Below are 26,671 nucleotides of genomic sequence, written 5' to 3' on the forward strand. Positions count from 1 at the left end.
TAGCAAGACTTGATGCTACTTGCTTTCTAAAACCTTCCTTTGCTACGAGTCATTAACAGGAGGACCACTTATTTGAACCTCTGCTAAATTAAGACCTATTTTTTCACTCCTAGTTTGACATTAAAATACTGGCTAGACAAAAAAAAACAAACACAGGTGAATGTTTTTTAAATCTTTTATTAATACTTTTTTCCCCTCTTAAGAAATATAAAAAGAGACAGGAGTTATTTATTTTAGAGACAGCTGGTGCTTTTGCTCTGAAACTGAAACAAAACCCATTTGTACAAAGTGAAAAAATAAACACCTCTGGAAGCAAGAGGCTGTTAAGAATATGCCATCATAAGTCAAGCACTTCTCTTGTCGACAAGAATGTCTGTGCAAATAAACAGAATGCATACAAAAAAATATTGTCGCTACATTAAGGCAAACCCTATGAATAATACACTAAGGAAATGTCCTTGGTAAAGTGACAGTGTAGTCCCCCCCCCCCCCCCCCCCCCCCCCCCCCCACCTCCCCACCTCCCCACCTCCCCACCTCCCCACCCTTACCCTCTAGCCTTTGAGCAGCTAGTATTGCACTCACAGGTCTACTAGCACCCTCTATTCAATCAAAGAAACTACTAGTGACCAAATACCAGAGAAGAGAGAAAACCAAGGACTGGCAGATTGAAACTAAATTACTAAAAAAAATATTACCAACGATTGGATAAACCCCCAATATTGATACAGGGAACTAGAATGGCTAAGTACACCTTCTCAATGAAAATCCCAACCTCCTGTTAAAAGAATAGGTTGCTTGATCAATTTTCTTTTTTCTTGTACAATTTTCACATGTATTCAATTCAAGTCACATTTAAAATCACAGAATATTTAATTAAAACTTGGGTATCAATTCAAAAGGGAACCAGAAGTGTTTTTTGTTCTTTTTAAAGTCTATAGGAGTGAATGGTGTAGCGGTGGGGAAAAGAATTATGTATTAAACAATTTTGTACCAGGTTTGTCCTTGGTCTTTCCCGCTTTGGCATTAACATTGGTATGAAAACTGATATACAGAATTAAACAGTCAAAAGCCACACTAATATAAAATGTAAGTGTTGCCGTATAGGATATGGAGTTTTCTGCATATAAAACAAGAAAGATAAAATTTAAAAAGAAAGTTCTTAAACATTCTAAAAAAAACAATACTAATAAAATACACGCTTATGTATGGAGTTTCTAATACAGAATAAAATACGCAGTTTCCTCCTCTCATACAATTCGTTTTAGGCAATGCTCCAAAAGCCAAAAAATGTATAATAAAATGCAGGATTAGAAAATAAAGAACAAAAATGCAAAAGAGATTACATCACTATTCTGATCAGATCAACTGATACCACATTTCTGAATGAATAATACAAAAAAAGAATATGTAATTGGCTTTCAAAAGTTCTCGTAACAGCTATTAACTGTTCACAAACTTCCTGCCCAAGGCGACAGGTATGTGGTGCAATGCTCACTATGAACATCTTGCTTTTGCCTGAAGAAAACACAGGAATGATTGCTTTGTCTTATGTCTAACATAATATTTCAATCGCTTTCGTATAGTCTTTGTAGTGCAGTTTGATTTAAGAGGCCATGTCGCTTCATGCTGAAGTGTTGCTGACTCAGCTGACCCATCAGATCATAGTCAGGTTTAGAAGGCTGGTGCAGGTAGGCAAATAGACGTGCTGCACATGTTCCACGTCTGATCGACACACAGGACAGGACTGGGAGAAGAAAAAAAAAGACAGTTCAGCAAGTACATGGAAGCCAGTTTTAACGATAGTACTGCAATGCAGCAGAACTCTACTGTTCTTAATCAGTTTACTAAAAAAAATTTAAAAAATACACCTTGACTTAACAGAACTAGCAGGAAGCCACTTTCCAAAAGAGGCCAGGATTTTACCAGATCTTTCCCGTCACAGAAGATTAAGCACATCAGAACACCTCTTACTGAACATCTCTTACTACCCCATGTCCATACGAAAGTAGATTTATTCTTTTAAAACAAATATTGGGCAAGAATTAATCTAATATTAAATGTTTGCATTAACTAAAAGCTAATCTGGTCCATTGTATATTTAATGTGTTAATATTGAAATTGAAATTCTATTTTTTATTTTGTTTGTATTATTGTTTGTTGCAAGAGTATTCTTTTGTTTCTTCAAGCCATGTGATAGAGACAGTATGAGGGGAAAATGCTTTACTTCTGTGATTATACAGACTACACAACCATCACAAAATGGCAGTTTTTCTTTTCGGATATCAGCAATTGCCCTTCTGCCTTAATTATTGTCTGGCTTAATGTAAACAAAACATTTTTAAATGTATATACTTTAATCCCACACACATTCACAATGCAGCACCTCAAACTATTTTATGTTCTTAATAAAAAGCAGTTCAAGTTCTGCAATGTGATGCAAACTAGCACACATAACATACACATAATCTTCACTTCAATTTAATATGCAATTCTGTGCTTGAAGCCTCCAGATACGGGGTTGGTCTGGGGGCATACTTAACCATGTTTTCAGTCTCCTTTCACCTCTAAATGTTTGCAACCAAGTTTACCACACTCAACTTTTAGATTATGGTGAGTTACTCCACTGTAACAGGGCCCTCCTTGCATAATCAAAAAAATAAAGATTTAACTTTTAAAGTTGCTTCCAGTGTATTGCATCACTATATCACCGACACCTTCAAAAAGGACAACATTCCCAGCTTAAACTTTCTCTTTATGGGCAACTTATGATGCCTCGTGGTGGCGACTGAACAAGTCAAACAACCTTTTGTAGTCTAGAACCCACATGAAGAGCTAGGCTCCCGAGAACAAGCGGGGTAAAAGCAAGTCAATTAGAGGGATATAGTGCTTGCACAAAGATGAAAGCCTCTGGTTCACAGGGTATTAGCAGGAGAAAAGAAATCATAGCAAGCAAATTACCTGTAACTGGGCAGCACATGATTCGCAGCAGACCATGTGTCCACAGGGACAGAAGGCAGAGTTGATCTCCTCCTCACAACACACCATGCAGAGCATGGCCTCCTTCAGCTTCTGCAGCTTCTCCTGCAAGGCTTTGCTCTGCTGACAGCTCAGGCCCTCACAGCTTGCGCAGTTCAGATCGCTCTCGGAGGACTTGAGCGGAGAGTTCTGGGAGCTGCCGTCTCTCCGAGATACAAAGTCCACAATGCCAGCATTGTACAAGGCCCGCCGTGTATGGTCGTACACTTCTTTGGACGTGCGCTTGATGTCAAAGACGTATTTCTTGCCCAGGTTAATGTTCTCGTTAAGGAATAAAGACGCCAGGTGTCCCTTAAAGTCCCGGCTATATTGCATCATGACAGCGTTCGTTACTGTGTCGCACCTGGAGCCAAAAGAGAGAAACCACGAAAACATTGGCTGCTGTAAGTGCAAGCATCATTTACATCTAGAGAGCCAACTAAATAATTAACATGATCTTATGGATGTCCCCACAAAGATTCAATTGTTTTTTTAAAGAAAGTGGGAACAGTTTTAAATAGTGCGTGATACAATTCAAACATTATGTCCTATGCACCAGTTCCCAAGCATCAAATCACTTTTAAAGCACAGTTTTTAATTCAGTTCAGCAAAGCAGTGCTCATAGTGAGAGTTGACTTTTCTTTTCCACTTTGATTACAACCTAAAAAAAAAAAGTGTCACTGTTCACCTAGCTAAATCCTAACCACCAGTTAAATACGGATTCTAGAAATCAATGAGAACTTACTATCTGTCAATGTTTCTTAAATGTGAAAAAAAAATTCACTGACAGCTAACAGGGTATTGGAGAATGAAACAAACGCAATCAATATACCCCAGTCAAATAAAAATAAAACTCTCAATTTGCAAATTTCCCTTTTTGTCTACTTTTAAATCAGAGAGAGAGAGAGAGAGAGAGAGAGAGAGAGAGAGAGAGAGAGAGAGAGAGAGAGAGAGAGAGAGAGAGACGGATAGTAGCTATATTTACCCTGTGGCTCATGCTTAAAAAAAAAAAAACAAAAAAAAAAACACCTCATATCACCTATTTCACAGTTTTATTATTCAGAAATACATAATTCAGACATATTGTATAATTAAAACCAAACAGTTGAAACAAATAATGCAGTACATAAAGCCCAAAGGTATATGTGCACCGGTTATTACTGGCATTTAGGGCAATTTGGGACTTTGGAACAAGTGCAAGCTCTGTTAAAAAAAAAAAAATTAAAAAAAAACAAATAACCTGGATTGCTAGACCGCAATAAAAAAAACTACTGATGTGCAATTTATCATCATAAAAGCACCAGTTAACAGTTCTTTACCTGTAGAAAGCGTGGGTTTCAGTTATTGCTCTGTAAAGTCCGCTCGCCGCTCGGTTGCTGATGAGCTTGAAGACAAGTTCTTCGCTGTTGATAGTTTCCTTGGTTACTGTCAGGTAGACGTTCTTTCCAGATTGGGTAGCTATTTGAATTACTGGGTAAGTGATTCTAAAGGGGGGGATAAAAGTAAATTTGAATTACATAGTCTTGTAAATGAGCATTAACAGCTTGACGTATGTAGTCTATCTGTTTTTTTTCTATACCTCAGGTCTGCAGTCCAAAACAGATGTACCCATTTTATATACTGTGCAGCTTCATTTTAAAATCAATAAACAGAACAATGTTTTACACCAACAGTCATGAATTTACCTCAATTTATTTTAAGCAGTCTCCTAGCAACACACTACATATCTAGAAAATGGCAAATTCCATTTATATAAAAGCGTGCAAAGACCAACTGCATAGTTAACTGTTGTACCTATCTACTGTTGTTAAGATATGCAAACTCCAGCTTTCCAAAGTTCCTTTACCTGTTAATAAGACTGAAATCCTCGTTGCAGACCGATATTCCGTCTGGTCCCACTCCAATCACCTGCTTCTGCCCTTCCCCGTCCCTCGCCCAGTGCCACTCCACACCATAGTTCTCCAGAGTGGATACACTCTGCAGGACCTGGTACTCCACCGATGACTGACTCATTCCTTGCAGCGCTTTGTGCTTTGCAATGATGCTGTCAAAAACAGAGAATAAAACAAATAAATAATAAATATTAAAAGTCTCCTTGTATATCTGCCCATGTTCAGGCACACAGTACATTCATCTCTCTTTCAGTTCCATCACACTGCTTGCCAATGGCTTTTCAGATGCTTCATGTTGCTGTTGCTGTCTTCTCAAGCAATCTACATAGCCAACTGGCAGGCTTTGACCCCTTGTGGTCAGAACTTTATAGCCTATGTTTAATACCATCCTCCAGATCCACAGAGGGCAGCAGCAACACAGGAAAACCCTTCCACATAAATGACTTGCTTCCCATTAAAACAAAATTCCCCATTTAAATATGGAGACCATCTAATACTCCATGATAAATTACGGCTTCTGTTTCTCGGTTTTTATTATTTTCATTTTTCTGTGCTTATTTTTAGCTATTTCCGAGTGATGTACAAATCGTTTGTTTTCAGGGCTTTTCTTTTTATATACTGTATGAAGTTATTGTTTTCAGTTCATTTTTTTTTTTTTTTCTGGTCAAAATATGTATAGTAGTAACTCTACAGTACTTGCACACTTAAGTTGTACCTTCGTTCCTTTGCTCTCTTAAAACCGAAAATCAGAAGCCCTAATTATAACATGTCTTACACAGCGTTTCAGCTGAAAGAAAATCGTGCTGGCTGTTTCATTGTGATCCCACTGTTTGTGTGACAAAGTAAGGGACTAATCTTTCAAACAAACACAGGTTCAAAAAATGTTTCTGTTTTGCCTGCCTGCTTTTATTAACTCTAGCTGGTATAGCACAATCCTATCCTTTCATGTTTTCCCAGTAAAGGAAGTTAAATGTTAAAGCCTTAGAAATGGCATGGTCTATATGGGCAGCAGTGTGGAGTAGTGGTTAGGGCTCTGGACTCTTGACCGGAGGGTTGTGGGTTCAATCCCCAGCGGTGGACACTGCTGTTGTACCCTTGAGCAAGGTACTTTACCTAGATTGCTCCAGTAAAAACCCAACTGTATAAATGGGTAATTGTATGTAAAAATAATGTGATATCTGTATAATGTGAAATAATGTATAATGTGATATCTTGTAACAATTGTAAGTCGCCCTGGATAAGGGCATCTGCTAAGAAATAAATAATAATAATATAAAACGGATGGGACTAACATGATTTGTTGGCCTATCAAAAGTAGTCTATGCCTTTTTTCTAAAAGCAGCACAACACATTTTTGTCCCAGATGGCTTTCCATATAGATCACTATGCATGCACGCATAATCTGGTTTGTTTACTTTTTGCCATCTAAAACTTTTAAATAGAAGCTCAAGAGCTGCTGTGCTGATTGTGTTTTTTTTACACATACATATATATATATATATATATATATATATATATATATATATATATATATATATATATATATATATATATATATATATATTGTAACACAGCAGGGAGGGGGTTAATATCCTCCCTGCATAAAACATGTGCGTATGCACATTTTGTTTAATTATCACCCGCACCTGGTAACTATTGTAAATTAATGCCAGGCGCAGGATATTTAAGACGTGCAGCCTGTCTGTACGCGGCTGCTGAGTAAAAGGAAGCAGAAGAGAGGCGCTCTGCTTCCGAGCAGTCAAAGTGCTGAGTTAAACTTGTGTGGTTTCCAGTGTTTTTATGACAGGTAAACAGCTTAGCCGTCCTGCGAGCTAGTCAGGGACCTGCATAAAATGTTTAGTGCTCAAAACAGAGCTAGGTGTTTTGTTTCGTTTTGTTTATTTAATTTTGTGTATATTAAAATTAGCGCGTAAGCGCTTGAAAATCCATTTCTTGTGTCCTGGGTCCTGCTTTTAAAGGGGCAACGAACCAGAGTGAGTGCCGCTCTGTTACAATATATATATTTTAATCTCACATATCACACAGAGCTCTTTTTCATTTTCCATTTGTGAAATGGTAAATAAGTGCAAGGTATTTTTGTAATTTCTAGCCAATACGAACATTTGATTTTTGTAACCGAATACATGTCAAAAAAATATTTGTTTGAATATTCAGATATTTGTCCCAGCACTAATTTACATGTACACAAATTGGCTTGGTTGCAAAACAGAATTGTCAGTTTGTGTTAAATGGTGGGGGATCTCACTTTATTACACTAAGAAACATCATAGGCCTGCCTGACTTAAGTTGGGTTATATCTTACATTTACTTTTATTGACATACCCTGTAGCTTAAGCACCTTTGTTTCAGAATTGAATTTAAAAACATGTAGCAAGAATCCAAAGACTAAATTGGAAGGTCTGATGTTTAAACTGCAAGACAGATACATACATAATATCAATCCATTCAAGTGTTGTGCCTTAAGAACTCCTTAGGGATTATCACATACCTGTTTTGCACCCTTGGGCTGGGGTCCTTCCCACAAATTTCTTTATAGATGTACTTGGCAGTGTTCTGGTTGTAGTCTCCAAATTCTGCCTGAGCCACTTGCGCACACAGCTCTTCCGCCTGTTCAGGCAAACTCTGCAGACGACCACTGTGAAGGTCCTCTTTTACATGCATGAAGAAAAGATTCCTGTAGAAAAGGAGACATCATTGAAGAGGGTTTAATGAATGCATTTATATTATTTGGAGGTACTACTATATCTGTATCTAAACACAGTAAAGTCAAATGATTTTTTTTTCTCTATTAATGAAGCAGATTCATTCAATGATTTTGCATTGCTTACACCATTTGTGAAACCAGGTTTTACTTTCTTTGAGAGAGTTGGTACCTAAATTGTGCTGCTTTGTGAATCAATAAGTATCAATGTGTAAGCAGCACAGTTTAGATTACTATACTACTGTACATATTATGTGGTAGTAAATGTAAAAAGGTGAATTTAGTTATTTACTGGACCTCAAAAAGACAAAATAAGGATAGGCTAATAAGTAAGGCCCTGTGAAAATTGCAATATTTTTAAATTCACGGTAGTGTCACAGGTAAAGTATTGTATTTCACGGCATGTGCACATAACTATTTTATAAATTGTGTACAGATTGCCGTTTAAAATAAATAAATAAATAAATAAATAAATACATAAATAAATAAATACATAAATAAATAAATAGAGAAAAAAATGCACTGACATCAAAATGAATGTCAAAGTTATTCAAGCACTTTACAATAGCTTGTGAAACGTTGTAATTAACAGCCTGTAGGCAAACTGTATCTGCAAGGACAGCTTTCAGTTCTATGTCAGATGCATGTTTACCATTTAAGCCTTGCAAAACAAATACAACGTGTAACACATACTGATGTTGGTCATCAGTCGATTTGTCAGTGACCACTGACAAGCAACCAGACTGTTTTACCAATTCCATAATCTCCTGCTTGTGATACTCTGCAACTTTAGGTAAGTATTCATGTCTCAGCTGGGCTGAGGAAGGAATCACTCCACAATTTGCTACACTCAGCCTGAAGAATTTATGTAACATTTGGTTGTCCAATTTTTCATGAGGGATATTTTCCCAAACAAACGCCTCTGTCAGGTCAATTTAATGTGTTTCGTGCTTCCCGGTTTTCAGTGAACTTTTGGAACATGGAAGTCACTGTTTGTTTCTTTGCAAGTAAAGCAGTTGCGGTACTGCTGTGGATTTCTACCTTTCTCTCGATCAATACTTGAAACTAAATGCCTGTCAACAGTCGATTCTCTGTAGTGATCTACAGTAATGTTGCAGGACATACAGAAGAGCTTACCTCCATCACTGCGTAAAACTCCTGCTGGATACTATTTTACGCGATCTGCTGCAGACAAATTTTGTTTACAGTGTGTAGTATTTAGGGGGAGACAGTGGCCCACAATAACCTTAAAACCAGGATCTCACTATTTTAACTGTAGAGAGAAGAATCATCTGCCTGTACCATTGAAAAGCAGACTTATCAAGAGTTTGAGGAATCTGGCAACGCTCCTGTATTACTGGCAATTCATGCCCTCGGCCCCCTGCCAAAGGACTGATTGGAGATAAAAATGGTACATAAAGTACTTCAGTGTTGTACAGAAAGTGCATTACCCCTAATCCTGAAATCATTTAATACACTCAAGATTCTGAAAAGCTTAGCACCACCACCCCCCCCGCCCCCCCCACAACACACCTTTATTTTTATGATTCAACCAACATAGATTAAGCTCTAAACTCCCCCTCACCAAAATGACAAAGTACATGGCAAAGATTTTGTAAGAACTTTTACAAAACATCAAAGCATTCTGGTTGCTCTCCAAAAACTAAAAGAAAGGAAACTAAACAAAAAGATTCCCCCGCCCAAATCTAGTTACATGCCAGAGCAAGTCAAAAGTCAAACACGTTTTTAATGGTTTTGTTAGATCAGCGATTATGTTGCTGCAATTCATTATGTGGGTGGAGGTAGTGTTTTACCCAAAGAAATTCAAACTGTGGCTACTAAAGTGATCGTTTACCCCAAAACCCATGTGTGTATGTTATTGTACAAAGCTGTACAAAAAGAAATCAACCTCAAAAGAAAAAAACAAAACAAAAAAGACAAGATACTCGTCAATCCAACCATATTCAGATTCAAGAAAATATTTCAGACAAAAAATTAAAAAAACGACTTGTAAGAGGATATATATATATATATATACACACATACATACATATATATACACACACATATATATATATATATATATATATATACACACATACATATATATATATACACATATATATATATATATATATATATATATATATATAATGCCTACAAAAACATGTAGCTGGGAGCTCATTCTAAGCCTGTACTTTTCACTAAGCACTGGTTGACTTGGCACACAAACAAATATTTGACAGCATTATTTACTGCAGGCTTATACAAAATGTAAAGTACTGGTGGCAGAGAAAGAAGGGTTTAAACGTTCTTAGTTAGCTAAAGTAAAGAACGTAAAGCAGCTACTGTACATACTGGTGTTAACAATAACTGCGATGTCTCAGTACTTGAACAAAATGTGCTTCTCTTGAGTTTTGTCTGCAAGACACCAAGGGGGGCTTTTGTTAGAATCCTTTCTGTTGGTCAGATTGGGGCTCAATTCTTTTCTAGTCTTGTCTTTCCAGAGAGAGAGAGAGAGAGAGACAGTACAGTACAGTTCTCTCTTCTGGCTGCACTCTCTTCTATAGAAGAGAGCAAACAGCAAGCAAAAAAAAATGCATGTGAACATTCAAGCTTTCCATTTTTGATTAAGATCGAAGTGGTAATCTTTTTTGAAAAATGTGAAAATTCATAAAACTACTAGTTAACACACTTGTAGTTGTGCAACATTAAGCTTGAGGCTGGAAAGAGATCATGTTAAGAACTACTATTGAAAATGCAAAGCTACTGTAAAATGCAGAGATTCCAATTGCTTAAAACAAAAGCTGCATTAAAGTCATTTGATTGCATTTCCACTAACAAGCCTTTCACATGGCTAAAATATAAAAACTGGGTATTGGTGATATTAAGCAAAAAATAAAATGTGTAATGTAAAAGAACACTATGATACTGAACTGCAAAGCATGACATGGAATAGGTATTTATATGTTTTACACTTTTGTAGACGCATTGATTTAATTTTTAAAAGAGCCACATTTGTTGTTGGAAAGATAGTTTGGATTTAAAAACGGTATAGATGTAGATGAACTTATTACAACACTTCAAAGTGATCCATATCAAAATACAGGAACAGTAGATACATACCAAGAGCACCTGTAACTCAGTCAGTCTCGTCTCCGTGACCCTTTACCTACTTTTCATTGTTCTAGAGAAGGTTCTTTATTATGAGCTCAGCGCTGTTTACTTGCTGTGCACTAAAGCCCCAAATAAACTGAAGACAAACAGACAGCATGTGTCTTTCACGCTGCTCCACCATGAAACTACAAGCTGTGGTGCACTATTACATTTAGCAAATTCACCTGCAGGCCATCTTGAACTCAACAATATGATCAAATCCCACAGTGGGTTGACTATCTCAGACTATGCAAATACTGTATTGAAACATTTGTTATGTATGTATGTATGTATGTATGTATGTATGTATGTATGTATGCACACACACAGTGCTTCCCCTAAAAAATCACATAAGCCCAAATAGGGGGGGGGGGGGGGGGGGTGTCAGATGTCGTCTGTGCAGCTTATTTTTCGTAACAGCCATGGCCTTCTGATAATCATATTCGGAAACTGGACATCAGTAAACCTCCAGGTTGTGTTTCAAACAAACCCTCACATCTTTGATATTTAACAAGTTTGATTTGCCTTACATTGACACTTCAACACACAAATCTTAATTCATGCAAGCGAACTGAAAATTGATCACTGGAGGAAGTGTCAAAATAAGTGAAAATACTCTCCCATACGGATTATTAACAGCATTATACTTCTTCATTGGTAATTTTACACTATTCACATTGTATAATCGTTAGTTACACAAAGCATTTCCTTTAGAGTTACAAATCAATCAACCTATTTACTTTTTAAAGGTTGTAAACATACCATGGTCAGTGTTGTACAGCCAGGGGCTGTACCTGGGGTCCTTTACTCATGCCAGAGCTCTACGTTTAGATTTTTAACTACTGGCCCCTTGGGCCACTGAGCTAGTGTTTGTACTGGCCCAATATATTCATATATTGTTTCATGATGGTTTTTATTTTCAGTATGTTTCTAACTGTGTATGGTAACAAAGAGAGCCCACATCTCAAAAGAAAGTGGCTAAACAAAGCCTTTCAATATATATATTACTTCAGCCATTAAACATGCACACATTGGCGTGCTTGTCAGAAAGTGAAAATACTGTATTCAAGATTTGAAAATGTATGTGTACAAATGATACTTAATTTTTCACAAGCAAACCAGCAACCAAGCTGTTAACATACGGTCACAGCAACGCTAAAACTGAATTATAATAATCCTAATTAGGGATGGGTCAGTGTAATCAAATACACGATTACACGAAAAAAAAAACGATTCGAATAGCATATTACATATTCGAGTACACACACAAAAAAAAACACACATTAGCTACTAGTAGAAGCAAACATCTTTATTTTTTTTTAATGCTGACGCTTAACACGTGTTATGTCAGTCGTAAACCAGTTGTTATGTGCATATTAAACGTAAGGACCCTAATTAATTATGCAATGCTTGTAATAGCAACATTCTACAGTAATCGTATTCTGTTTGAAAATGTTGCCAATTTTATTGCCTTTTTTTTAGTTAATGTTAAGATCCCTGCATGAGTTCCGCTGTAATGACTGTACACTGCAGCTTCTGCAGCTGTTGCTAGCCAGTCGTGAAACAGCTTCCGGGAGCATATGGCACCGGTGAACTATGAATGTGTGAACTGAAATAAAATAAAATAAAATAATGATGTACATAACAAGTGCTAAAAGAAGGAAGCCAAACTTGGGTAACACTGAAATTAGAAATGTAATTTAACATTATGATGAATATAAAGACATACTAAATGTTAAGCAGAACAACGCAGTGACTAATAAGAAAATGCAAGATACTTGGAGTTGGAAAGGAGTTTTTTTTAAACTCTGGACTGCAGTTCAATGTAAAACATCTACTGTTGACTTTCTGTGAATGGATGGAATAACGTCAACATTTGCACTGACCATTAAAAGTACAACCAGGTATCCTTGTTTTGAATTATTTACAGGTTATTGAATAAACAAAGTAACTAGAATTAGAATTAAACTGATGTAGAATATTTAGGTTTCTATATGATAAGTGTTATTTTATTCTGAATACACTACAGCAAAAAATGATTATTTGATGGTTTGCGCAATATTATGCTGTTGCTTTAATTGGAAGAGATACGCGCTGTGATGTTGCTGCTCATTGAGTTCTGTATTTTAATTCAGTAAACAAAAGGAAAAACATGTGCCTAAGGAAATAGGATATTGAACGAAGAAATCTCGTCTTGGACATTGTTTGTACACTTTGTCAACCCAACTAAACTTTACCGGCTTACAACTGTTATGATGTCTGCTTGTACACACGCATTTGCCTTTTATTCTTGGTAGCGTAAGGGACCAGAGTTCGGGTAATCGAATACACAAAAATGTTGCACCCTGTGTATTCAAATAGGAAACTGTTCGAAATTTCCATCCCTAATCCTAATAATAAACACTATTAAAACAATATTCATAATACAAAATAATAACAATCCTTCTCAGAGCGTTGTCGCTTTCAAAAAACATTCACAAATTACGAGAGTGACGAGCGACAGCGAAACCCCTGCTGGCAAGTCTGCCAGTCTCGGTAGAACAGTCCAGAATGGTATATAATGCTTCTCTGCATTACTTGCTTTAGTTTTCATGGCCTGTAAAATGGCAAAAATAGACTGTAATCTACTCAATACCAACATGCTGCCCTTCTGAATTACCCCTAACCTCTACCATTCTATAACACAAATGATCAGATTTTATTACTAAATTTAACTTGGTTCAATAACGTAATAAACATTAAAATTGGGTCAGTTATGAGATCTGTGCTACAAAAAAGTAAAATTAAATACAATTTTTATTGTACAGAAGAGTAAAAAAATATTTTATTAAATATATAACTTGCAAATATCCTACTGTGAAATATGACATCAGGACAGCAATCTATATAGTTATTTGAAAATTGCCCATTATATTATATTCCACATACATACACATATATATATATATATATATATATATATATATATATATATATATATATACACACACACACACACACACACACACACACACACTTTAACATTTCCGATTTGTTTAATGATTGCCGAGATTTTCATGGTATTATGCGATGTGGCAAGAGTAAAACTGAAGCTTTCTTGGAGTTAACACTCTGCAGTAACAGAAAAAAAACCCTCAATACTTTAAGCTCAATGCCATGATCCTTTATTTGTTTTTTGACATCAAACCCATCCTTGAATATTTCGATAACACAGAAGACTCCCACTAAAACTTTAAAAGCATTCTGTACCAACATTTTCAGCTCTAAAGTACAATTCCAAAAATACTCATGAAGTAGCAATTTTACAACAAACAACATCTCCTACTTAAATAAGAGCACAAACATTTACTAAATATTAAATAAGTTCAGTAAATGCCCCTTATTTAGACACTCGTTTTGACACCCAAGGCTAACAGAAGATATGTTAATAACAATGTTACTTGCAATAAAGTATCAAGTAACTGGAGTACCCTTTTTTTAGTTTTAGTAAGGCAGCTTCTAATACAGTTTACTGCTTAACCCTTAGAACCTCAGAGGTTGCTACTTCAATTAAATATCTGTGTGTGTGTGTGTGTGTGTGTGTGTGAGTGTGTGTTGTAGAAATGTGGCAGACAAAATAATCAGTAAAACATTTTGAAGCTTGATTAATAAAAACAAAATCTTTGCCACATTTAAGTCGATAAGAACTCCTCCTACCCAGTACTCTTTTCAACAGAAAGTCCCGGTTAAGTGAAACCAGAAGTTTCTGCCTGGAGACTGCATTTGCTGACCAATCAGGGATCACATTTCACATATTACTAGACTCTGCACAAACAAATGTGCCTGAAGATTAGTCAGAGGTTACTTGCAGTCATTGAACTGAAGTAACACTGTACAGTCTTTTGCCGTACCAGAACAGATTAGACCCCTTTAAAAACACATTGATCTTTCCAAAAGAGTGAGGAACAATAGAAACAGCTGACACAATTGTTACTTGTCAACAGCACTGTTTATCAAAAACTTTTTTTTTTTTTTAACCCATGGTCTTTGTAGCCATTTGTAGAGAGAGCTTCTCTATTGAATTAAAAAGAGTAACATTGGATTAAGTTTGCCAGCTATGACAACAGTAGACTACTGCTTGTTAAATCAAATGTTCATATTATTTAAAAAACATAGTTTTGGAAACCACACAGCTCCTAAAAATGACATGCTTATTTTATGTCCAGTTAAAGTCCTAGTACTTTTTCAGTCTCATTTTCCAGAAGAAAACTTGTGTTGTAAAGTCACAGCTTCTCTACAAAAGACTGTATTGTATGTTGTTAACTAAAAATATAATCATTACTAGGCTATCACTCAAAAAAAATCCTTGCTCAGGAGAAAAAGCCTTAAGAAAGAAAAGATCACAAATAAGGCTGCCACTTTTAAAACATGTAAATGCCTCAGTTTACTGCTAATTAACGATATAAAATCCCTAGACTATAGCATTAAAGTAGCTGTACTGGTTTTCTCAGATATCATTTTTGTATTACTTTACAGTCGTATCCTGTCAATGGCATTTCGCTTCATTATTAAATGTGAAATACTATTTGATACCAGATTGAAACGTATTGTTTATATAAATTACACAGTTTAGTTTGCATGCTTATAAAAAAAAGGTGGCAGGCTTAATTGCAAACAAAGGTAGTTTTCCCTAACGAATCAAAAAAAAAAAAAGATTTGAATCAATATATTAATTTTAATAGCAATAGTCACACAATTTATTTAGAACAAAATACTGCCTTATATTGGTTCTACTCAGGTACCAAGTTGGTTGATATGGATCCATGGTATTGGTTCATTCTATAGGAATACCATTGGTGTGTCAATTCCACTCTGCTACCATTCAACAAATGATTTCATGTCCCTTAATACAGCATCATTACACTGTAATTGTACTGTCACTGTATTACCTTCAAGATAAGTGATAATACAAACTTCAGGTATTTTTGCAATTTTGCCTTTTGTCAAGGTCCCCAAAGGACTGCATCAGTTCTGTTTGCACACAGGATTTGGCCTGTGAAAGGCTGCACTTTAAACCAAGCGAGTGACAAGAATATTCATTTTACAGGTCATCATTTTGACCATTCCGAAATGCTGCATTAACTATCACATTCTCCCTTCATGCTTAACTTGATCTATCCACTATAAAACACCCTCTCAGACACACACGCATGTTCAACACATGTGAACAGACAAAACTTACAGCGTCATTTACATTTTGCCAAGTCTTATGGCAGATTAGGCCAATGTTCTATCCAACACATTAATTGTTCATTCAGCATATGCCCTCACAGAATAACCTGAGCAGAATGTTAAACAGATATAAAAAGGGTTCAGAGTCATTACAGCTTTCACAGTCATTCATGCATACCAACTGCAAGCTTGTGCAGAGGGGAGGGGTGGCAGAGCAGCTTTAAAACACCACAGCACTGCATTTTAATAATTCCTTTGATAAATCAACCTAAAAATAGCAGTTGCCTTATTGATGACTAATTACTGCAGAGTTCCTTTAATACGCTTACATATGCCCTTTTCTAGATGTCTTTACTGTATACCCCCCCTGCCACCCCGCTGTTAGCAACATAACAGGCCAGATACATCACTTGTAGGATTTTTATTTTATTTAACATTTAACAAAATCCAATCACTGATTAACAGGGACGGATCTAGCCTTGTAGTTTGACTGGTTCACTAAATTCTTTAAGACACACAAAAGACCCCACCTCACCTCAATAAATGTATAACTACTTTAAGGAAATGTTCCTTTCAGTGCAGTTTGGAACACATTTGCTACAACTACAATAGAGTTATTCAAATATAAAAATATATTCTGCCTGTTTTTTTCCCCCTCCACTCTTTCTCTATAAGCTGAACTCAACTCCTGATGTACAGGTGTTTTAGTTTGTTGCATCACAGATACAAAATCATTGCCAACTATTACTGCTGCTTTGTGGAATTCTGATTTTTCTTGACGTTCTTTCAGTTTTGTATCTGCTGAACCTCAGATTTTTAAAGGACTTGTGTATAACCTGTCAAGTTTCTCTGCATTTAATATTTTCTACCAAAATGCACACACTATTTACAGTAGGATCCATCAAATTCTGCAAAGATAATGTTTTTTCTTTTGTTTTTCTATTATATACTTTTAAAAAAAAAAAAAAAGAGTGTACATTTTACAGCTATTTTTCCTTATCTAGCATTATGCCCGATAATGGCTAACTGAAACACAGCAGCAGGGTGATCATACCCTGATCATACCCTGATGGCTTTTTTCGATGGAGAAAATGCAATAAATAACTACATTTATTCTGTTCAAATCTAGTAAAAAAAAAAAAAACTAATGTAGCATTTAAATCTTAAAAAAAAAAAAATGTAAATATGGTAAAATGGCAGACTTGGTTAGCAACACTAAACACGAAAGAAAAAAAAATTATATATAATATATATATATATATATATATATATATATATATATATATATATATATACACACAGACGTGCTCAAATTTGTTGGTACCCCTCCACAAAAAATGAAGAATGCACAATTTTCTCTGAAATAACTTGAAACTGACAACAGCAATTGGCATCCACCATTGTTTATTCCATATTTAATAGAAATCAGACTTTGCTTTTGATTTTTTATTCAACATAATATTGTAAATAATAAAACAAATGAAAATGGCATGGACAAAAATGATGGGACCGCTAACCTAATATTTTGTTGTATAACCTTTAGAGGCAATCACTGCAATCAAACGTTTTCTGTAGCTCTCAATGAGACTTCTGCACCGGTTAACAGGTAGTTTGGCCCACTCTTCCTGAGCAAACTGCTCCAGCTGTCTCAGGTTTGATGGGTGCCTTCTCCAGACTGCAAGTTTCAGCTCTTTCCATAGATGTTCAATAGGATTCAGATCAGGACTCATAGAAGGCCACTTCAGAATAGTCCAATGTTTTGTTCTTATCCATTCTTGGGTGCTTTTAGCTGTGTGTTTTGGGTCATTATCCTGTTGGAGGACCCATGACCTGCAACTGAGACAGAGCTTTCTGACACTGGGCAGTAGGTTTCGCTCCAGAATACCTTGATAGTCTTGAGATTTCATTGTGCCCTGCACAGATTCAAGGCACCCTGTGCCAGGCGCAGCAAAACAGTCCCAAAACATAACCGAGCCTCCTCCATGTTTCACTGTAGGTATGGTGTTCTTTTCTTTGAAAGCTTCATTTTTTCGTCTATGAACATAGAGCTGATGTGACTTGCCAAAAAGCTCCAGTTTTGACTCATCTGTCCAAAGGACATTCTCCCAGAAGGATTGTGGCTTGTCAATATGCATTTTAGCAAATTCCAGTCTGGCTTTTTTATGTTTTTCTTTCAAAAGTGGAGTCCTCCTGGGTCTTCTTCCATGGAGCCCACTTTCGCTCAAAAAGCGACGGATGGTGCGATCAGAAACTGACTTTCCTTCACCTTGGAGTTCAGCTTGTATCTCTTTGGCAGTTATCCTTGGTTCTTTTTCTACCATTCGCACTATCCTTCTGTTCAATCTGGGGTCGATTTTCCTCTTGCGGCCGCGCCCAGGGAGGTTGGCTACAGTTCCATGGACCTTAAACTTCTTAATAATATTTGCAACTGTTGTCACAGGAACATCAAGCTGCTTGGAGATGGTCTTGTAGCCTTTACCTTTACCATGCTTGTCTATTTTCTTTCTGATCTCCTCAGACAACTCGCTCCTTTGCTTTCTCTGGTCCATGTTAAGTGTGGTGCACACAATGATACCAAACAGCACAGTGACTACTTTTCTCCATTTAAATAGGCTTAATGACTGATTACAAGATTGGAGACATGTGTGATACTAATTAAAGAAACTAATTAGTTTGAAATATCACTATAATCCAATTATTTATTATCTTTTCTAAGGGGTACCAACAAATGTGTCCAGGCCATTTTAGAATATCTTTGTAGAATAAGCAATAATTCATCTCTTTTCGCAGCTTCTTTGCTTTATTCTATGACATACCAAAGGCATGCAAGTATACATGATAAAATAGTTTTTAATTTCATCACTTTTCAGGAGGAATGAAGCATTATTTCAATGAGCTGTAAGGGTACCAACAAATTTGAGCACGTCTGAGATATATATATAAATTACACACACAATTCTTGCCAAGGAAAGTTTGTCTTGAAATGCTTCTAAAACAGTAAACCCTTACAAAAAATGTAAATAATACCTAAAGTTTAAAGAATGAGTCTGTGTATTGCCAGAGGCTCTCTTGGCTGCCATTTCTGGGTTTCTTTGTAACCAACAGAAGATCAGCTTGTTCCACAGCTAGCCAGTCAGAAGTCACTGGGGTGAAATGTAAACACTTTTTTAATGTTTGTGTGTAGGTGCTAGACTGCCGCAATTCAGTTTTCAGAAACTTGCATAGCTGTCTAGAACTATACCCAGAGTGTTTTTCTAGCTTCAGAACAAACATAAATAAAAAAAAAAACTATTTGTCCAAAGGGCAAAGTGTAACAGCAATACTTGTTGTCCCTCACACAAATCTTGTTGTCCCGGACGTCGGAGCGATACGGATTGCACAACCCAGTGAAGTGAAATATGAAACAGAAGACTGGATTTATGGACCTATATTCATATATTAAAACAACCAATCTACTGTAAAGTTACAGTACTCTCAATTCCAGTCTTGTTCTCTGTTTTTAAACCTTAACCAAACTGAATTGCATTGCCTGTATAAACATTACAATCTGCCCTGTTCACAATGATTCAGTGTTTATTTGGCAGGATACACGTATTGGGAGAGTAACTGTTTACCTCCGCTAATTAAATTGACAAACAAGAAAAGCTGGCTGCATCCAGCTGAAAGGTTTCAGAGTTCAGACCAGATTGAATTCTTTGTGCATCAATAAATCATGACAACTCCTTACTTGATATGTATTGGGATACTGCTGAAGTTGTGTATCCAAATACATAACCTAAAAGCATGACATCACTGCTTGGTGCACAAAATGGTTCTGTAATGATTGTTTCACATTATAACTTACAGAAGCAGTCCATAAAGGACCATAATAAATTGGTAAACATACCACATATTGTTGATATATATTGCATCATGGCTTTAATTTAGATTCAACTTTTAATTTATAACTATTTTATAAAAATCACTTGAAAATGTAAAATGCGTGTGACGCTACAAAATATTTCTTAACCACCAATATAAACTATTATATTAGATAGACTGATAATAAATGACACACACTAGAACACAAAACATGTCTCTGAACAAAAGTTATACAATCTGTCACTGCTTTACATGTAGGTACCGGTAATGCTTCACACCATGTGGATGACAAAGCAAAACATGTCAAACATCACACAGTCTGTCTCCAGTTACTTATTACAGGTGTGTTTATAAATTAATATACTGTCCATTAGTTCAGCTCCCTTGCAATACCAAGCATCGCCTACAAAGCTGCCATTAACTGAAATGGCTTTCTAATGTGAAACAAATACTAACTAAATAACTTGCACATCATGATGTGTCTTGTCTTCTCAAAATTGCAGCCTTTTTTTTTTTAGCCAACATTTAAAAAAAAATAGCATTCACGTAAATGCACTGTTTTCTAAGTTGTTTTTTCTACTGAATCTGCCGTCCCAGCCTTTTCGCTCCAAGTAACACACTGCATTGAATATTCCTAACTCGGCTGGAATAACCAAATTAAAAAAAACAAACACACACAACACACAACACACACACACACACATTAAGACAACAGTTTTAGCACTTTTCATTGTCAACAATATATGTGCTACAGTGATGTCAGGGGTTAGCTGCATATACTGTAGTAACAGAAGTTAATGTGAAACAACAAAAAGAGACTATTTGTAGCTTGACTTGTGAACTGTACCATAGTGTGAATTATCCATTTCTGTGCCATGTTATGGGTTTATCAGCCAGGTTTACTATCTCACAAGACTATACGCCCAAAGTAATTTCTATTAACACTACTTCTGGAAATAATGTGTACAATCTGTTCTTGACACTGTCATATTTAACAAAAATGCTATAAATCATATCAACTGTGCACCCCTATTCCAGTGTCAGTTTCATTTTACACATCACAGCCCACCAGAAGTGGTACGCAACATCCTGTAGGCTCTCCAATCATTTTTTTTAATGTTTCAGATTGCTCCCCACCAACCTCGTCTTTGTATTCCGGTATTTTTTTTATATGTACATCTAGCGAAGCTAGTGATCAACGAGTGCAATAAGTTGTGTTAGAAATGGATAGATGAATTTGCTTCACGAGATTGTTGGGTCAGCACGTATTTTGGATCCGTGGACGACCCAAGCACCAGTGCATTATTTGTCAAACACAACTCTTAAACCTGCTAAATTGAGACACCATTTATCTACAAAGCATTAAAAAAATAAAACAAACAAACAAACATTAAAACAAAAAAACAGGAACTTTTCAATCAGCAGCTTTCAATGCGCAAAATGACAACATTCCTTGCTGACCTGGTAGCAAAGATCCAAGCCCAGGAATCTCATTACGTCAGGTACCTTATATAAATACTTTACTTTCTACATGTACTTATACATACACATAAAGATTTGTTTAAAAATACTGTTGTGAAAAAAAGCGTGGCAAGTGGTCTGTGGGAAAAATCCAAACACCAAGGTGATCCCTACAGTGAAAGGTTGGGAACCACTGCTCTACAGTAAACATGTCAATGACAGGAATGGAATAAAAACATGGCTTATGCTTTACAGCATGTGTCAGTTCAAGGCATACAGCATATGTACCAATCAAAAGTACATGTACTGGTTTAGAAATATGCCAGGGCGAAACATGTTAGAACATTTTCTTTTTATTTATTTTATTTTAATATATATTATATATATATATATATATATATATATATATATATATATATATATATATATATATATATATATATTAATTTCAAATACTTTTCTTAAGCAGTATGCTCTAAAAATAGCACCAAGGGTGTCCAAGTGGAACTAATTCTGAACAGAGGTACAGTACCAGACTGCAAACAAGGGCTGAAATGGAGAGCTAGTAGGGCTTGGGTGACCATAGCATCTGGTGACAAAAAGGAGTCAAAATGACAAGCACCTGCCATTTGCTTTAGAGAAAGCCTTTTCGCAATGAGCAGATGTGATCTATATAGATTTTCCTCTACACCTGCCCCATGAGCCACAAGTAGGACAAAGGTTAACACAAGACCAGGGGTGTTACAAACCCTCCAGACCTCAGCTGGTTCCAGTCATGTGTGCAGACAACAGCGAACAATACACCCAGGAACAACAAAAAGTTTCAGTAAGCAGTGTTCTGGTAGAAAATAAAAGTTATGCCAGGAAACCTGTCAATTACTTCCCAAATGGCGCAAACACTGCAATTTCTTTTTTTTTCTCCCCCGATGTTTGGCATTTAGTTTTGTGGTTCACATGAATGCGTGATGAACAGAGTTTTAGTACATATGACTGTTGCTTATCTGCTGAAGAACTGAAGGGCCCTGTGGGTAGAACACACATGTGTTTCATAAAAGCATTTCCACTTTAAATAATGAATGTACATGATGATGTAGTCAAACAAATTATTATTATTTTTTTTATTTTTTTATTTTTTTTTAGCTCTCCAAACATTACTGATCGTGGTTACACAATAACTCTTAATAGGCTCATTTTGTACAGGTTACTTTTCTTACAATACCTTTTCATGCATATGGTAAAAGATAAAAAGGGAGGTTTGGGCTCAATACATCAAAAGTGAACCATATTTATACACTCCTCTGGCTGGAGAGGTAAAGGAAGAATAAAGTGTAATTTATAGTGTTGCAGGGTTAATGTGCTGGTAATTTTACACACACCACCAAGAAATGTTTCACTGCCCCCAAATTATTATTATTATTATTATTCTTGGTGATTATCCGAGTGCTACTTGATACGACAGACTAATAAAAAATTGTTTTCATGCAAGTCTTTGAAATAATATTAATTCAACTAGTATAACACTTGAAAGTTCTTTATAAAATAGGCCTATTATTGCCAAGGTGCCTTTCCTTTTCAAACAAGTTAAAGCTCAACTTTAAACTGCCAAACTTCCTAAACCTAGTATCATAGATTGACAAATTTTAGGACATTTCTCTTTTCCTATTAAATTTACAATATAGGGTAATGCAACATTAAAAGAAACTTTAATCTGCATGTAAGTTGATACAATTTAGCTAACTTATAAAGTGATAGAGATTGCAGGCTCTGGTAGTTACTTTAGTTTATGAAGGAGGGCGGCACCACTTCCTGCTGAGTTGGAATGACCTGCAATAACACTCGGCAGCTGGGGTTACTACAGGACATACTGTATTATAATAGAATATGAATCCACACTAGTACATCCCGGGAATCATATAAGCAGACCAATAATCCAGACTGGATCACTCCAGAAGGTAAATGCTCACAGCAACCCTACTTTTAAGATGTGTTCTTCATATATTAATGTTAACACAACAGCAAATTGATTGAGACCGTACGTTTTGTACGGATGTAATGATATGGCGTGTGTGAGTTTTGATTTTTTTCATCACATTTTTGGAAAAAAGTAAAAAAATTAAAATAGTATACATAAAACACACTTGATGTGTAGTTCAGGGACAGTTTCAATCTGCAAGTGCATTTGTATTTCACCCCAAATCCCAATGGAGTAGAACTCCAACAGAAAATCGCTTGTGTGGAGACTCACCTAGTCTGCTCTTGTTGTATGAGATGTGGCTCAACAAAGAACTTCACTCGCAGCTTCAGTCTGCAGGGTGCTGGGCTATCCACCTGCTGGGAGATCCTGTTTCTCAAATTCAGCCATAAACTCTCTCCTTTGCTGCCAGAGAACTGGAGCCCAAAGTAATCCACCTCTATTATTCCCAATTTCCTGCAAACCTAATAAAACGTGGGAACAAGAGAAAAAAAAATACAATAAGAACTAGAGATGTCGTGGACAGGAAGATTTATTTTATTCCATGGGTATAGAGATTGCCAATTTAAAATGAGGAAACTGTGGCAAATGCAACCATTTAGCGGGAAAAGTACATTCACTTCTATAAATGGGGATCAAAGGAAAATACCATCAACTGCATAACTGGAATAAAAAGCATTTAAATAAATACTGTAATAAAAAATACGAGTAGAAATAACAAAAACTAGTGTGCTGTGGTCAACACAGCATTAATATAAAATGAATGGTGTGTTATGTAACCATCAGCAAAGTTGGAAACCTTGGGGGTTACTTGAATTTAGATGATTTCTCAGTCTACCCGGTGACATTCATTTGATACAGTGTGAAATCTGAACGTTAAAAGGCAGAACCCGCTGATAGACAGCCGTGTACTACTGTACGACAAGCATTAGGAGAAACTTGTAATACCAGCCAGTGTTCATTTGCAACAAACTAACTACACCGTCTCAAGTACTCTTGTAAACCGTTGCCGAGAAAACGTTACCATTTAGACGTGGTAAGATTTCTTGTTAAATTGCTGAATGCATCAAACACGAGGATCCACTGTAGAAGCTCACTGCCAGAACATCTGTTCTGTGAAATGAACCCTAACACCCGTTCATTCTAGCTCAAAAAAGTATGTGGTACAAAAGGAAGCAGAGTACAAAGAAGAAAAACAACAACGCGGGGTTTATAGATTTTAACTACAATACATACTGACTTCCACTTGGAATACCAAATAAATGTTGTAAATACATCCAACAGAAAAGAGTAAAACTTAAAATACATGTATTGTGGTCTACTGAACTTAAAACAGAAACATAAGTAACTTTTTAAAGTACATTCCTACGCTACATTGTTTATCGTAATCATGTCATTGTGCAAATGTACAGAATATTACTTTGAAACAACGCTTATCTTTCCATTTGAGTTTTAATCTTTAACAAATTAATTTGTTATTTTTAACACTTAGTAGAAACCCCCATTTTTGCAGTTTCAAGGTGGAAAAAGAATTGGCTTGATCTGGATCGCAATCGCTTCATATGCACACAGTCTATCAAATAAGGAGATCCAAAATTAAAGATGTGCGAAATGCAGCATTCTCTAGTACATACATATTTACACAACGAGCCAAAAAGCATGATCTTCTTCAAAGAATCATTCGAGGCACATTTTTGCCCACATACTGGTAACGCGTGTAAGGAGAGAGAGGAAATGAACAAGCCAAGTCTTTTGATCCAAGCAATACCTTATTCAAGCAGTCTTCTCCGTTTGCTTTCGTATCAACCTCCACCTCCATAACCACCGAATCCGGCCTCGTAACAAGGCAAAGCATTTTGGTTTCAAAAAGTTATCTTTGGTCTTTCGTTCCTTTGTAAAGAAATAATAAATAAGTGTATATATTGTGCTTTAAAAACCCTACATCCGACCCTGTTTCACTTCCCAAGTCCCTCTTCAATATCGCGCACCACGGCGCTCCCAGACGTTTTTCTACGGACTGACATGCAAAATAGCACAACCTCCTCCAATACGTCACCAAACCCTGGCACATCCAATAGAAACATGTCTCTCATATGACCCAAAGCCCGCTAGCCAATTACAAGTACGGTAATTCAGCTCCGGAGGTAAAGCATCATATAACAAATTGTTGGGGTCCTATGGATCTCACGGTAAGAGTTTCATATGACAGTTAACTTTTTTTGTTTGTTTTCTTATTTTATGTTAAAACTATTGCTGCCACCTCGAAAAAAAAAAAAAAAAAAAATCCAATGAAAAGACTAACCCACCCCTACATCCATCACAGTGTTTCTCCTGAAAAATATGTTGTCACCTTATGAGAACAATGATATAATTCCCCAGATCTGTTTTGATGAACACATAGAGTATGATTAAAATTCAAATTTCTTACACGGCAAGATCATACACTACAGCTTGCTTCCAACAGACAAGAACATACGTAAAACAAAAGCAGACCACACAAGACGATTCACGAAGTTTATTTATTTATTTATTATTATTATTATTATTATTATTATTATTATTATTATTATTATTATTATTATTATTATTATTATTATTATTATTTTAACACGGTAACAAATACTGACCACTGTCTGCCGTGAACCACGCCAAGTAAAATACCATTTTAAATCTATCTCCTTGTCACTCTGACCCAGGCAACCTCCGGTTCTGTCTTACATTCTCTAACAGGTGTGTTTGCTGTTTAAGGCTCTACTGTAATACAAATAGACTGTAAAAGCAGGAGTGAGCATTTAATTTAATGAATTTAAGAATGAATTCAGTTTCTGTCTTCAACTAAACAAAAAGTATTTTAGACATTACAATATAAATTAAACTAAATAATATAAATGTTTAGTTTATATAAAGGTTTTACTGCAATAAAAACAGAGGAACTGTTAAGTTTGAATATAAGACAATAAAGTGTAAATTGTATTTAATAACTTTAGTATACAGTAAACTTGCTGAAGGAAAACAGCTCATTTTTTGATCTGGTTCTTACCTGCTTGTAGCAGAGTGGTGCTGGGCATGACATGTTCTTTTTGGCAGTCAAAGTGGGACTTGCTGGTCATCAGCAGTTTTGAATCCAAGGCCTTTCTATAATGAGTAAAATTAATTACCGAAATACCTTTTGGTACCAGAATAAGGGAATATATGGGGTAATATGCTCTGAGGGACTCTGAAAAACGGATTGCTGTTTGGTTGAAGTTGAAAGTCTCTGCCTTTTGAAGACAGTTTTTATGTTTCATATATCCTACACTACACTTCCATATACTGGAAGGTAAGCATATATTTTAATTTATATCTCTTTTATATTGGGTGCATTGCTATACGGTATTGAA

The 26,671-nt window shown here is 36.0% G+C and overlaps 1 protein-coding gene across 1 annotated transcript; it reads right to left on the minus strand.

The window, feature by feature from the left end:
- Positions 1-543: 543 nt before the first annotated feature.
- Positions 544-25,347, minus strand: LOC117399362 (E3 ubiquitin-protein ligase MYLIP-like). The gene is made up of 7 exons (XM_033998464.3): positions 25,060-25,347; positions 23,565-23,755; positions 7,418-7,603; positions 4,863-5,060; positions 4,336-4,500; positions 2,960-3,380; positions 544-1,745 (listed from the first exon to the last, which is right to left on the minus strand). Exons 1-7 carry the CDS (start codon positions 25,144-25,146, stop codon positions 1,656-1,658), a joined length of 1,338 nt encoding a protein of 445 aa, XP_033854355.1. The 5' UTR covers positions 25,147-25,347; the 3' UTR covers positions 544-1,655.
- Positions 25,348-26,671: the final 1,324 nt, after the last annotated feature.

The sequence above is a fragment of the Acipenser ruthenus genome, chromosome 4 (assembly GCF_902713425.1).
Source record: "Acipenser ruthenus chromosome 4, fAciRut3.2 maternal haplotype, whole genome shotgun sequence".
NCBI classification, from domain to species: Eukaryota; Metazoa; Chordata; class Actinopteri; order Acipenseriformes; family Acipenseridae; genus Acipenser; species Acipenser ruthenus.

Excerpts from the sequence above, each read along its gene's own strand:
- LOC117399362 (XM_033998464.3), bottom strand. The coding sequence starts at position 25,146 with ATGCTTTGCCTTGTTACGAGGCCGGATTCGGTGGTTATGGAGGTGGAG. Across the intron at positions 7,604-23,564 it reads ATACAACAAGAGCAGACTAG|GAATCTTTTCTTCATGCATG; the intron begins GTGAGTCTCCAC and ends CCTTTTCTACAG. Across the intron at positions 3,381-4,335 it reads GAAACCCACGCTTTCTACAG|GTGCGACACAGTAACGAACG; the intron begins GTAAAGAACTGT and ends TTTTGGCTCCAG.